The 12777-nt window shown below is 57.6% G+C and overlaps 1 protein-coding gene across 4 annotated transcripts in view; it reads left to right on the forward strand.

Annotated features, from left to right (window-relative positions):
• LOC132386479 (protein FAM50A-like) overlaps positions 1-12777 on the forward strand; it is a 97442-nt gene that overhangs the window by 49293 nt on the left and 35372 nt on the right. For all 4 annotated transcript variants that reach the window (XR_009509544.1, XR_009509545.1, XR_009509546.1 and 1 more), the window contains exon 3: positions 8941-9017. Coding sequence is in view for 1 of the 4 variants with exons in the window: in XM_059958774.1 (XP_059814757.1) it covers positions 8941-9017 (77 nt within the window). In the remaining 3 variants the exon portion in view is untranslated. The remainder of the gene's footprint in view (positions 1-8940; positions 9018-12777) is intronic.

Consider the following 12777-nt stretch of genomic DNA (forward strand, 5'->3'; position numbering starts at 1 on the left):
AGTGCTGCATTGTGGGAGGGGTGAAGAGGGTGTGCTGCGTTGTGGGGGGTGAAGAGGGTGTGCTGCGTTGTGGGGGGTGAAGAGGGTGTGCTGCGTTGTGGGAGGGGTGAAGAGGGTGTGCTGCATTGTGGGAGGGGTGAAGAGGATGTGCTGCGTTGTGGGAGGGTGAAGAGGGTGTGCTGCGTTGTGGGAGGGGTGAAGAGGGTGTGCTGCGTTGTGGGGGGTGAAGAGGGTGTGCTGCGTTGTGGGGGGTGAAGAGGGTGTGCTGCGTTGTGGGGGGGTGGTGAAGATGGTGTGCTGCGTTGTGGGGGGGTGAAGAGGGTGTGCTGCGTTGTGGGGGGGTGGTGAAGATGGTGTGCTGCATTGTGGGGGGGGTGAAGAGGGTGTGCTGCGTTGTGGGAGGGTGAAGAGGATGTGCTGCGTTGTGGGAGGGTGAAGAGGGTGTGCTGCGTTGTGGGAGGGGTGAAGAGGGTGTGCTGCGTTGTGGGGGGTGAAGAGGGTGTGCTGCGTTGTGGGGGGTGAAGAGGGTGTGCTGCGTTGTGGGGGGGTGGTGAAGATGGTGTGCTGCGTTGTGGGGGGGTGAAGAGGGTGTGCTGCGTTGTGGGAGGGGTGAAGAGGGTGTGCTGCGTTGTGGGGGGTGAAGAGGGTGTGCTGCGTTGTGGGGGGTGAAGAGGATGTGCTGCGTTGTGGGAGGGGTGAAGAGGGTGTGCTGCGTTGTGGGGGGTGGTGAAGATGGTGTGCTGCGTTGTGGGGGGGTGAAGAGGGTGTGCTGCGTTGTGGGAGGGGTGAAGAGGGTGTGCTGCGTTGTGGGGGGTGAAGATGGTGTGCTGCGTTGTGGGAGGGGTGAAGAGGATGTGCTGCGTTGTGGGAGGGGTGAAGAGGGTGTGCTGCGTTGTGGGGGGGTGAAGAGGGTGTGCTGCGTTGTGGGAGGGGTGAAGAGGGTGTGCTGCGTTGTGGGGGGTGAAGAGGGTGTGCTGCGTTGTGGAGGGTGAAGAGGATGTGCTGCGTTGTGGAGGGGTGAAGAGGGTGTGCTGCGTTGTGGGGGGTGAAGAGGGTGTGCTGCGTTGTGGGAGGGGTGAAGAGGGTGTGCTGCGTTGTGGGGGGTGAAGAGGGTGTGCTGCGTTGTGGGGGGTGAAGATGGTGTGCTGCGTTGTGGGAGGGATGAAGAGGGTGTGCTGCGTTGTGGGGGGTGAAGATGGTGTGCTGCGTTGTGGGAGGGGTGAAGAGGGTGTGCTGCGTTGTGGGGGGTGAAGAGGGGGTGCTGCGTTGTGGAGGGGTGAAGAGGGTGTGCTGCGTTGTGGGGGGTGAAGATGGTGTGCTGCGTTGTGGGAGGGGTGAAGAGGGTGTGCTGCGTTGTGGGGGGTGAAGAGGGTGTGCTGCGTTGTGGGAGGGTGAAGAGGGGGTGCTGCGTTGTGGGAGGGTGAAGAGGGTGTGCTGCGTTGTGGGGGGTGAAGAGGGTGTGCTGCGTTGTGGGAGGGGTGAAGAGGGTGTGCTGCGTTGTGGAGGGGTGAAGATGGTGTGCTGCGTTGTGGGGGGTGAAGAGGGTGTGCTGCGTTGTGGGGGGGGTGCTGCGTTGTGGGGGGGTGAAGATGGTGTGCTGCGTTGTGGAGGGGTGAAGAGGGTGTGCTGCGTTGTGGGGGGTGAAGAGGGTGTGCTGCGTTGTGGGGGGGGTGCTGCGTTGTGGGGGGGTGAAGATGGTGTGCTGCGTTGTGGGGGGTGAAGAGGGTGTGCTGCGTTGTGGGGGGTGAAGAGGGTGTGCTGCGTTGTGGGGGGGGTGCTGCGTTGTGGGGGGTGAAGAGGATGTGCTGCGTTGTGGGGGGGGTGCTGCGTTGTGGGAGGGTGAAGAGGGTGTGCTGCGTTGTGGGAGGGTGAAGAGGGTGTGCTGCGTTGTGGGAGGGTGAAGAGGGTGTGCTGCGTTGTGGAGGGGTGAAGAGGGTGTGCTGCGTTGTGGGGGGTGAAGATGGTGTGCTGCATTGTGGGAGGGGTGAAGAGGGTGTGTCTTGCTGTGGGATGGAATCAGTTGTTGAGGCTTGCACATTTTGGCCTATATAAATAACAAGTAAAAAATTAATAATGCTGAGGAACCTACGCTGTGTGTGTGTGTGTGTGTGTGTGTGTGTGTGTGTGTGTGTGTGTGTGTGTGTGTGTGTGTGTGTGTGTGCGCGTGCGCGTGCGTGCATGCGTGTGTGTTGCTCTGGATAATTCGCACAGCTGAGGCTGTGGGAGGAAACCAGAGCACAAAACCCATATGCAATTATGAGGAGAACCTCTCACACGGTGAAGGGAATTGGTGCTGTAAACTATTACGCTGACTGCTACACTCCTGTACCACCCGTTCAACAAGGAGGACTCATTCAGTAACAAAGTGAGACCTCCCACTGTATATCATCACCTCCGGAATACAGACAGACAAATACACGACATTCTGCAGATGCTGGAAATGCAGAGCAACACTCACACAACACTGGGAGGAGCTCATTGGACCAGGCAGCATCCATGGAAATGAATAAACCATTGCTATTCCCCCTCCCCTCTCCCACCCTATCTCCCCCTCCCCTTCCCAATTTCTCCTCCCCCCATTGTCCCACATTCTCCATCCTCACCCTCTCTCCCTCCTCATCCTCTATCCCTCCTTCCCCCACCCATCTCTCTCTCTGTCGCCCCACCCTCTTCCTCCCTCCCACCCAACTCTTTCACCCTCCCCCACCCTCTCCTGACTCCACCACCTATCTCTCTCCCTCCTACCACACCCTCTCTCCCTTCTCCTCATCCTTCCTCCTCCACCCCTCTCTCTCTCTCTCTCACTCCTCTCACCCTCTCACTCTCTCTCCCTCATCCCATCCTCCCTCTCTCCCTCCCTCCTCCCACCCACTCTGCCACCTGCACCTGTAGGAACAAAGGAACCCCGTACTCTGCGTGCTGGGGCGGGGCAAAGTGGTAAGTTCCTGTCTGCCTCTCTCCCTGGGATGAGCCGGGGTCAGTGTGAACTCTCCGTCATACTTTGCCGACATCTAAGGACGTTCTCCAGGTTTGTGGGCCAGTTTGCTGCTGGGCCCCACGTGCCTGGTAAGGGGCATGGCGGGGTGATTCACCGTCTTTCAGTAACATCAGTTTCAAATTCCCAGCTGCAATGGCAGAAATTAAATTTTCAACTCAGAATCGAAGAGTCAGGGGACAGGGGCTGTTTCAACACACCTGATCCTATACTGATGCTGTTTGGCACATTTTCTCTGTCTTTCTTATTCCCGTACTTGTCCAGGCACCTTGTAAACACTCCAAATGGGCACCATGGCAGTCCAGCAGTTAGCGTAACACTTTGCAGAGCCAGCAATCCCAGAACAGTTTGCTGTTTGAATGCTTGGGTTTCCTCTGGGTGATCTAGTTTTCTTCCATAGATTATAGACGTACTGGTTAGGATTGTGAATCTTCACAAGGTCCAGGGGGACATGGATCTTCACAAGGTCCAGGGGGACATGTGGATCTTCGCAAGGTCCAGGAGACATGTGGATCTTCACAGGGTCCAGGGGGACGTGTGGAACTTCACAAGGTCCAGGGGGACATGGATCTTCGCAAGGTCCAGGAGACATGTGGATCTTCTCAAGGTCCAGGAGGACATGTGGATCTTCACAAGGTCCAGGGAGATGTGTGGATCTTCACAAGGTCCAGGGGGATATGTGGATCTTCACAAGGTCCAGGGGGACATGGATCTTCTCAAGGTCCAGGGGGACATGTGGATCTTCACAAGGTCCGGGGGGACATGTGAATCTTCACAAGGTCCAGGAGGCATATGGATCTTCTCAAGGTCCAGGGAGACATGTGGATCTTCACAAGGTCCAGGGGGACGTGTGGATCTTCACAAGGTCCGGGGAGACGTGTGGATCTTCACAAGGTCCAGTGGGACATGTGGATCTTCACAAGGTCCGGGGGGACGTGTGGAACTTCACAAGGTCCAGGGGGACATGGATCTTCACAAGGTCCAGGGGGACATGGATCTTCACAAGGTCCAGGGGGACGTGTGGAACTTCACAAGGTCCAGGAGGACATGTGGATCTTCTCAAGGTCCAGGGGGACATGTGGATCTTCTCAAGGTCCAGGGGGACATGTGGATCTTCACAAGGTCCAGGGGGACGTGTGGATCTTCACAAGGTCCAGGAGGACATGTGGATCTTCTCAAGGTCCAGGAGGACATGTGGATCTTCACAAGGTCCGGGGGGACATGTGAATCTTCACAAGGTCCAGGAGGCATATGGATCTTCTCAAGGTCCAGGGAGACTTGTGGATCTTCACAAGGTCCAGGGGGACGTGTGGATCTTCACAAGGTCCGGGGAGACGTGTGGATCTTCACAAGGTCCAGTGGGACATGTGGATCTTCACAAGGTCCGGGGGGACGTGTGGAACTTCACAAGGTCCAGGGGGACATGGATCTTCACAAGGTCCAGGGGGACATGGATCTTCACAAGGTCCAGGGGGACGTGTGGAACTTCACAAGGTCCAGGAGGACATGTGGATCTTCTCAAGGTCCAGGGGGACATGTGGATCTTCTCAAGGTCCAGGGGGACATGTGGATCTTCACAAGGTCCAGGGGGACGTGTGGATCTTCACAAGGTCCGGGGGGACGTGTGGGTCTTCACAAGGTCCAGGGGGACGTGTGGAACTTCACAAGGTCCAAGGGGACATGGATCTTCACAAGGTCCAGGGAGACGTGTGGATCTTCACAAGGTCCAGGGGGACGTGTGGGTCTTCACAAGGTCCAGGGGGACGTGTGGGTCTTCACAAGGTCCAGGAGGACATGTGGAACTTCACAAGGTCCAGGGGGACGTGTGGAACTTCACATGGTCCGGGGGGACATGTGGGTCTTCACAAGGTCCAGGGGGACGTGTGGATCTTCACAAGGTCCGGGGGGACGTGTGGAACTTCACAAGGTCCAAGGAGACGTGTGGAACTTCACAAGGTCCAAGGGGACATGGATCTTCACAAGGTCCAGGGAGACGTGTGGATCTTCACAAGGTCCAGGGGGACGTGTGGATCTTCACAAGGTCCAGGGGGACATGTGGGTCTTCACAAGGTCCAGGGGGACATGTGGGTCTTCACAAGGTCCAGGAGGACATGGAACTTCACAGGGTCCAGGGGGACATGTGGATCTTCACAAGGTCCAGGGAGACGTGTGGAACTTCACAAGGTCCAAGGGGACATGGATCTTCACAAGGTCCAGGGAGACGTGTGGATCTTCACAAGGTCCAGGGGGACATGTGGATCTTCACAAGGTCCAGGGGGACATGTGGAACTTCACAAGGTCCAGGGGAACGTGTGGATCTTCACAAGGTCCAGGGGGACGTGTGGATCTTCACAAGGTCCGGGGGGACATGTGGGTCTTCACAAGGTCCAGGGGGACGTGTGGATCTTCACAAGGTCCGGGGGGACGTGTGGATCTTCACAAGGTCCAGGGGGACATGTGGATCTTCACAAGGTCCAGGGGGACGTGTGGATCTTCACAAGGTCCAGGAGGACATGTGGATCTTCACAAGGTCCGGGGGGACATGTTGATCTTCACAAGGTCCAGGAGGACATGTGGATCTTCACAAGGTCCAGGGGGACATGTGGAACTTCACAAGGTCCAGGGGAACGTGTGGATCTTCACAAGGTCCAGGAGGATATGTGGATCTTCACAAGGTCCAGGGGGATATGTGAATCTTCACAAGGTCCAGGGGGACATGTGGATCTTCACAAGGTCCAGGGGGACGTGTGGATCTTCACAAGGTCCAGGAGGACATGGATCTTCACAAGGTCCAGGGGGACATGTGGATCTTCACAAGGTCCAGGGGGACATGTGGATCTTCACAAGGTCCGGGGGGACGTGTTGAACTTCACAAGGTCCAGGGGGACATGGATCTTCACAAGGTCCAGGGGGACGTGTGGAACTTCACAAGGTCCAAGGGGACATGGATCTTCACAAGGTCCAGGAGGACATGTGGATCTTCTCAAGGTCCAGGGGGACATGTGGATCTTCTCAAGGTCCAGGGGGACATGTGGATCTTCGCAAGGTCCAGGGGGACGTGTGGATCTTCGCAAGGTCCAGGGGGACGTGTGGATCTTCACAAGGTCCAGCGGGACGTGTGGATCTTCACAAGGTCCAGGGGGACGTGTGGATCTTCACAAGGTCCGGGGGACGTGTGGATCTTCACAAGGTCCGGGGGACGTGTGGATCTTCACAAGGTCCGGGGAGACGTGTGGATCTTCACAAGGTCCAGGGAGACATGTGGATCTTCACAAGGTCCAGGAGGACATGTGGATCTTCACAAGGTCCAGGGGGACATGTGAATCTTCTCAAGGTCCAGGGGGACGTGTGAATCTTCTCAAGGTCCAGGGGGACGTGTGGAACTTCACAAGGTCCAGGGGGACATGGATCTTCACAAGGTCCGGGGGACATGTGAATCTTCTCAAGGTCCGGGGGACATGTGGAACTTCTCAAGGTCCAGGGGGACGTGTGGATCTTCACAAGGTCCAGGGAGACGTGTGGATCTTCACAAGGTCCAGGGAGACGTGTGGAACTTCACTAGGTCCAGGAGGACATGGATCTTCACAAGGTCCAGGAGACATGTGGATCTTCACAAGGTCCAGGGGGACTTGTGGATCTTCACAAGGTCCAGGGGGGCATGGATCTTCACAAGGTCCAGGGGGGCATGGATCTTCTCAAGGTCCAGGGGGACGTGTGGATCTTCACAAGGTCCAGGGGGACATGTGGATCTTCACAAGGTCCAGGGAGACGTGTAGATCTTCACAAGGTCCAGGGGGACATGTGGATCTTCAGAAGGTCCAGGGGGACATGTGGATCTTCACAAGGTCCAGGAGGACATGTGGATCTTCACAAGGTCCAGGGAGACGTGTGGATCTTCACAAGGTCCGGGGGGACGTGTGGAACTTCACAAGGTCCGGGGGGACATGTGGATCTTCACAAGGTCCGGGGGACATGTGGATCTTCACATGGTCCAGGGGGACATGTGGATCTTCACATGGTCCAGGGGGACATGTGGATCTTCACAAGGTCCAGGGGGACGTGTGGAACTTCACAAGGTCCGGTGGGACATGTGGATCTTCACAAGGTCCAGGGGGACATGGATCTTCACATGGTCCAGGGGGACATGTGGATCTTCACATGGTCCAGGGGGACATGGATCTTCACATGGTCCAGGGGGACATGGATCTTCACAAGGTCCAGGGGGACGTGTGGAACTTCACAAGGTCCGGGGGGACATGTGGATCTTCACATGGTCCAGGGGGACATGTGGATCTTCACAAGGTCCAGGGGGACATGTGGATCTTCACAAGGTCCGGGGGGACATGTGGATCTTCACAAGGTCCAGGGGGATATGTGGATCTTCACAAGGTCCAGGGAGACGTGTGGATCTTCACAAGGTCCAGGGGGACATGTGGGTCTTCACAAGGTCCAGGGAGACGTGTGGATCTTCACAAGGTCCAGGGGGACATGTGGGTCTTCACAAGGTCCAGGGAGACATGTGGATCTTCACAAGGTCCAGGGAGACATGTGGATCTTCACAGGGTCCAGGGGGACATGTGGATCTTCACAAGGTCCAGGGAGACATGTGGATCTTCACAAGGTCCAGGGAGACATGTTGATCTTCACAAGGTCCAGGGGGACATGTGGATCTTCACAAGGTCCAGGGGGACATGTGGATCTTCACAAGGTCCAGGGAGACATGTGGATCTTCACAAGGTCCAGGGGGACATGTGGATCTTCACAAGGTCCAGGGAGACATGTGGATCTTCACAAGGTCCAGGGGGACGTGTGGATCTTCACAAGGTCCAGGGGGACGTGTGGAACTTCACAAGGTCCAGGGAGACGTGTGGAACTTCACAAGGTCCAGGGAGACATGTGGAACTTCACAAGGTCCAGGGAGACGTTTGGATCTTCACAAGGTCCAGGGAGACATGTGGAACTTCACAAGGTCCAGGGAGGCGTTTGGATCTTCACAAGGTCCAGGGGGACATGTGGAACTTCACAAGGTCCAGGGAGACGTTTGGATCTTCACAAGGTCCAGGGGGACATGTGGATCTTCACAAGGTCCAGGGAGACGTTTGGATCTTCACAAGGTCCAGGGGGACATGTGGATCTTCACAGGGTCCAGGGGGACATGTGGATCTTCACAAGGTCCGGGGGGTCATGTGGAGCTTCACAAGGTCCAGGGGGACATGGATCTTCACAAAGCCCAGGAGGACGTGTAGATCTTCACAAAGTCCAGGGGGACGTGTGGATCTTCTCAGGGTCCAGGGGGACATGTGGTTCTTCTCAAGGTCCAGGGAGACATGTGGGTCTTCACAAGGTCCAGGGGGACATGTGAATCTTCACAAGGTCCAGGGGGACATGGATCTTCACAAGGTCCAGGGGGACATGGATCTTCACAAGGTCCAGGAGGACGTGTAGATCTTCACATAGTCCAGGGGGACGTGTGGATATTCTCAAGGTCTGGGGGGACATGTGGATCTTCTCAGGGTCCGGGGGGACGTGTGGATCTTCTCAGGGTCCGGGGGGACATGTGGATCTTCTCAGGGTCCGGGGGGACATGTGGATCTTCTCAAGGTCTGGGGGGACATGTGGATCTTCACAAGGTCCGGAGTGATATACACCAAACAATGGCTACTGTGATTAGCTCAGGTTGACACCCAGCTGTCCTGAAGGAGATGGGCTGAAGGGCCCCTTTCTGGGCTGTAGAACAGAGTTCAGTGTACAGGATGGAACTGTCCCTCAGCAGTGTTCCTGATGGTCTGTACAGGTCCATCTGACAGACAAGGGGGCTAGGACCCACTCCCCCACCTTTGTCTCTGGCCCAAGGCATAATGGCTGCTTCCGACTCACAGCCTTCCCCCCCTCACACCTCCTATCCTACTGCAGACGTTCAATGTCCCCAATGTTTTCCATTTCAGAAGTCCCGGTGAAGAAAAGGAAACTCGGGAAAAACCCGGACGTGGACACCAGCTTCCTCCCAGACCGGGACCGTGAGGTACTGTGCATAGCTTGCGGACGAGGCTCACCATGTATAGACATCGGAGCAGAATTAGGCCATTTGTCTATCGTCTGCTCTGCCATTGCATCATGGCTTATTTATTAATCCTCTAAACCCCGTACTCCTGTCTCTTTGTAACCTTTGATATCCTGAAACAAGGACCTGTCAATCTCTGCTTTAAACATACTTGGCTTCTTCAGCCATTTCTGGCATTGAATTCCATAGGTTCACCACCCTTTGGCTAAAGAAGTTCCTCCTCATTTCTGTTCTCAATGGACGTCCTTCCAGTCTGAGGCTGTGCCCTCTGGTCCTACACTTCCCTACCAAAGGAAGCATCCTCTCCAAACTCTGTCTAGGTCTTACAATATTCTATAGGCTTCAATGAGATCTCCCTTTCATTCTTCTAAACTCCAGCGAGTACAGCCCCAGAGCCATTAAATGCGCTTTCGTTCCTGAGGTCATTCTCGTGAACCACCCTCTCTGTCGGTAGGACAGATAAGCTGTAAGCAGACATAGGACAAACTTGATTCTTTTATGGAGTGATAGAGGCTGAGGGGAGATTTGATAGAAGTTTGAAAGATCATGAGAGGTACTGATTGCGTGGGCGCTGTAAATCTTTTCCACGGGATGGAAATGGCAAACACATTACCTCCTCATTGCCCTTCCCACAACATCACTCCCTTCTCACCAGTGCTCTCTCCTCATGCCCCCTCCCACAACATGGCCTTCCTCCACCCTGTACCTCCCACAGCGCAGTACTCCCTCCTCATTCCCCTTCCCACAGCGAGTGCTCCCTCCTCACTGCCCCTCCCACAGCCCGGCACTCCCTCCTCATTCCCCCTCGCACAGCGGAGTGCTCCCTCATCACTGCCCCACCTATGGTACAGCATTCCCTCCTCACCAGCTCTCGCACAGTGTAGCACTTCCACCTCATTACGCCTCCTCCCTCAGCACGACACTACCTCATCACCACTCCTAGGACCATAAGGCACAGGAGCAGAATTAGACCCATCGAGTCTGTTCCATCATTCAATTACCATTGATCCTTTTCTCCCTAATCAGCCCCACTCCCCAGACTTCTCCCCCTAACCTTTGATGCCATGACCAGTCAAGAACCTATCCATCTCCACATTAAATACACCCAAAAACCCGGCCTCCACAGCTGCCTGTTGTAACAAGTTCCACAAGTTCACCACCCTCTGACTAAAGAAATTGCTCTGCATCTCTGTTTTGAATGGATGCCCCTCTACCCTGAGGCTTTGCCCTCTTGTCCTGGACTCCTCCACCATGGGAAACCTCCTTTCCACATCTACTCTGTCTGGGTCTTTCAACATTCTAAAGGTCTCAATGAGACCCCCCCCCCCCCCCCATCCTTCTGGATTCCAGCAAGTACAAACCTAGAGCTATCAAACGTTCCTCATATGATAACCGTTCCATTCCCAGAATCACCCTCTGAACCCTCTCCAATGTCAGCACATCTTTTCTTACATGAGGAACCCAAAACTATTCACAACCCTCTCCCAGTGCGGCGTACCTCCCTCACAGACCCTCCCCCATCCCGCAGCGTGGTGTACCTCCCACACTGACCCTCCCAGAGTGCAGTGTACCTCCCTCACTGACCCTCCCCCCTCCCGCAGCGTGGTGTACCTCCCTCACTGACCCTCCCAGAGTGCGGTGTACCTCCCTCACTGACCCTCCCCCCTCCCGCAGCGTGGTGTACCTCCCTCACTGCCCCTCCCACAGCGCAGTGTACCTCCCTCACTGACCCTCCCCCCTCCCGCAGCGTGGTGTACCTCCCTCACTGACCCTCCCCCCTCCCGCAGCGTGGTGTACCTCCCTCACTGCCCCTCCCACAGCGCAGTGTACCTCCCTCACTGCCCCTCCCACAGCGTGGTGTACCTCCCTCACTGACCCTCCCCCCTCCCGCAGCGTGGTGTACCTCCCTCACTGCCCCTCCCACAGCGCGGTGTACCTCCCTCACTGACCCTCCCCCTCCCGCAGCATGGTGTACCTCCCTCACTGACCCTCCCCCCTCCCGCAGCGTGGTGTACCTCCCTCACTGCCCCTCCCACAGCGCAGTGTACCTCCCTCACTGACCCTCCCCCCTCCCGCAGCGTGGAGTACCTCCCTCACTGACCCTCCCCCTCCCGCAGCGTGGTGTACCTCCCTCACTGACCCTCCCCCTCCCGCAGCGTGGTGTACCTCCCTCACTGCCCCTCCCACAGCGCAGTGTACCTCCCTCACTGCCCCTCCCACAGCGTGGTGTACCTTCCTCACTGCCCCTCTCCCCTCCCGTAGTGCGGTGTACCTCCATCACTGCCCCTCCCACAGCGTGGTGTACCTCCCTCACTGACCCTCACGCAGCGCGGTGTATCTCCCTCACTGCCCCTCCCACAGTGTGGTGTACCTCCCTCACTGCCCCTCCCACAGCGCGGTGTACCTCCCTCACTGCCCCTCCCACAGCGTGGTTTACCTCCCTCACTGCCCCTCCCACAGCGCAGTGTACCTCCCTCACTGCCCCTCCCACAGCGTGGTGTACCTCCCTCACTGCCCCTCTCCCCTCCCGTAGTGCGGTGTACCTCCCTCACTGCCCCTCTCCCCTCCCGTAGTGCGGTGTACCTCCCTCACTGCCCCTCCCACAGTGTGGTGTACCTCCCTCACTGACCCTCACGCAGCGCGGTGTATCTCCCTCACTGCCCCTCCCACAGTGTGGTGTACCTCCCTCACTGCCCCTCCCACAGCGCGGTGTACCTCCCTCACTGCCCCTCCCACAGCGTGGTGTACCTCCCTCACTGCCCCTCCCACAGCGTGGTGTACCTCCCTCACTGCCCCTCCCACAGCGTGGTGTACCTCCCTCACTGACCCTCCCACAGCGTGGTGTACCTCCCTCACTGCCCCTCCCACAGCGTGGTGTACCTCCCTCACTGCCCCTCCCACAGCGTGGTGTACCTCCCTCACTGCCCCTCCCACAGCGCGGTGTACCTCCCTCACTGCCCCTCCCACAGCGTGGTGTACCTCCCTCACTGCCCCTCCCACAGCACGGTGTACCTCCCTCACTGCCCCTCCCACAGCGTGGTGTACCTCCCTCACTGCCCCTCCCACAGCGTGGTGTACCTCCCTCACTGACACTCCCCCCTCCCACAGCGTGGTGTACCTCCCTCACTGCCCCTCCCACAGCGCGGTGTACCTCCCTCACTGACCCTCACGCAGCGTGGTGTTCCTCCCTCACTGACCCTCCCCCCTCCCGCAGCGCAGTGTTCCTCCCTCACTGACCCTCCCCCCTCCCGCAGCGCAGTGTACCTCCCTCACTGACCCTCCCACAGCGCAGTGTTCCTCCCTCACTGACCCTCCCCCCTCCCGCAGCGCAGTGTACCTCCCTCACTGACCCTCCCAGAGTGCGGTGTACCTCCCTCACTGACCCTCCCCCCTCCCGCAGCGTGGTGTACCTCCCTCACTGACCCTCCCAGAGTGCGGTGTACCTCCCTCACTGACCCTCCCCCCTCCCGCAGCGCAGTGTACCTCCCTCACTGCCCCTTCCACAGCGTGGTTTACCTCCCTCACTGCCCCTTCCACAGCGTGGTTTACCTCCCTCACTGCCCCTCCCACAGCGCAGTGTACCTCCCTCACTGCCCCTCCCACAGCGTGGTGTACCTCCCTCACTGCCCCTCTCCCCTCCCGTAGTGCGGTGTACCTCCCTCACTGCCCCTCCCACAGCGTGGTGTACCTCCCTCACTGACCCTCCCGCAGCGCGGTGTAC

This window comes from Hypanus sabinus, unplaced genomic scaffold, assembly GCF_030144855.1.
Source record: "Hypanus sabinus isolate sHypSab1 unplaced genomic scaffold, sHypSab1.hap1 scaffold_1174, whole genome shotgun sequence".
In the NCBI taxonomy this organism is placed as follows: Eukaryota; Metazoa; Chordata; class Chondrichthyes; order Myliobatiformes; family Dasyatidae; genus Hypanus; species Hypanus sabinus.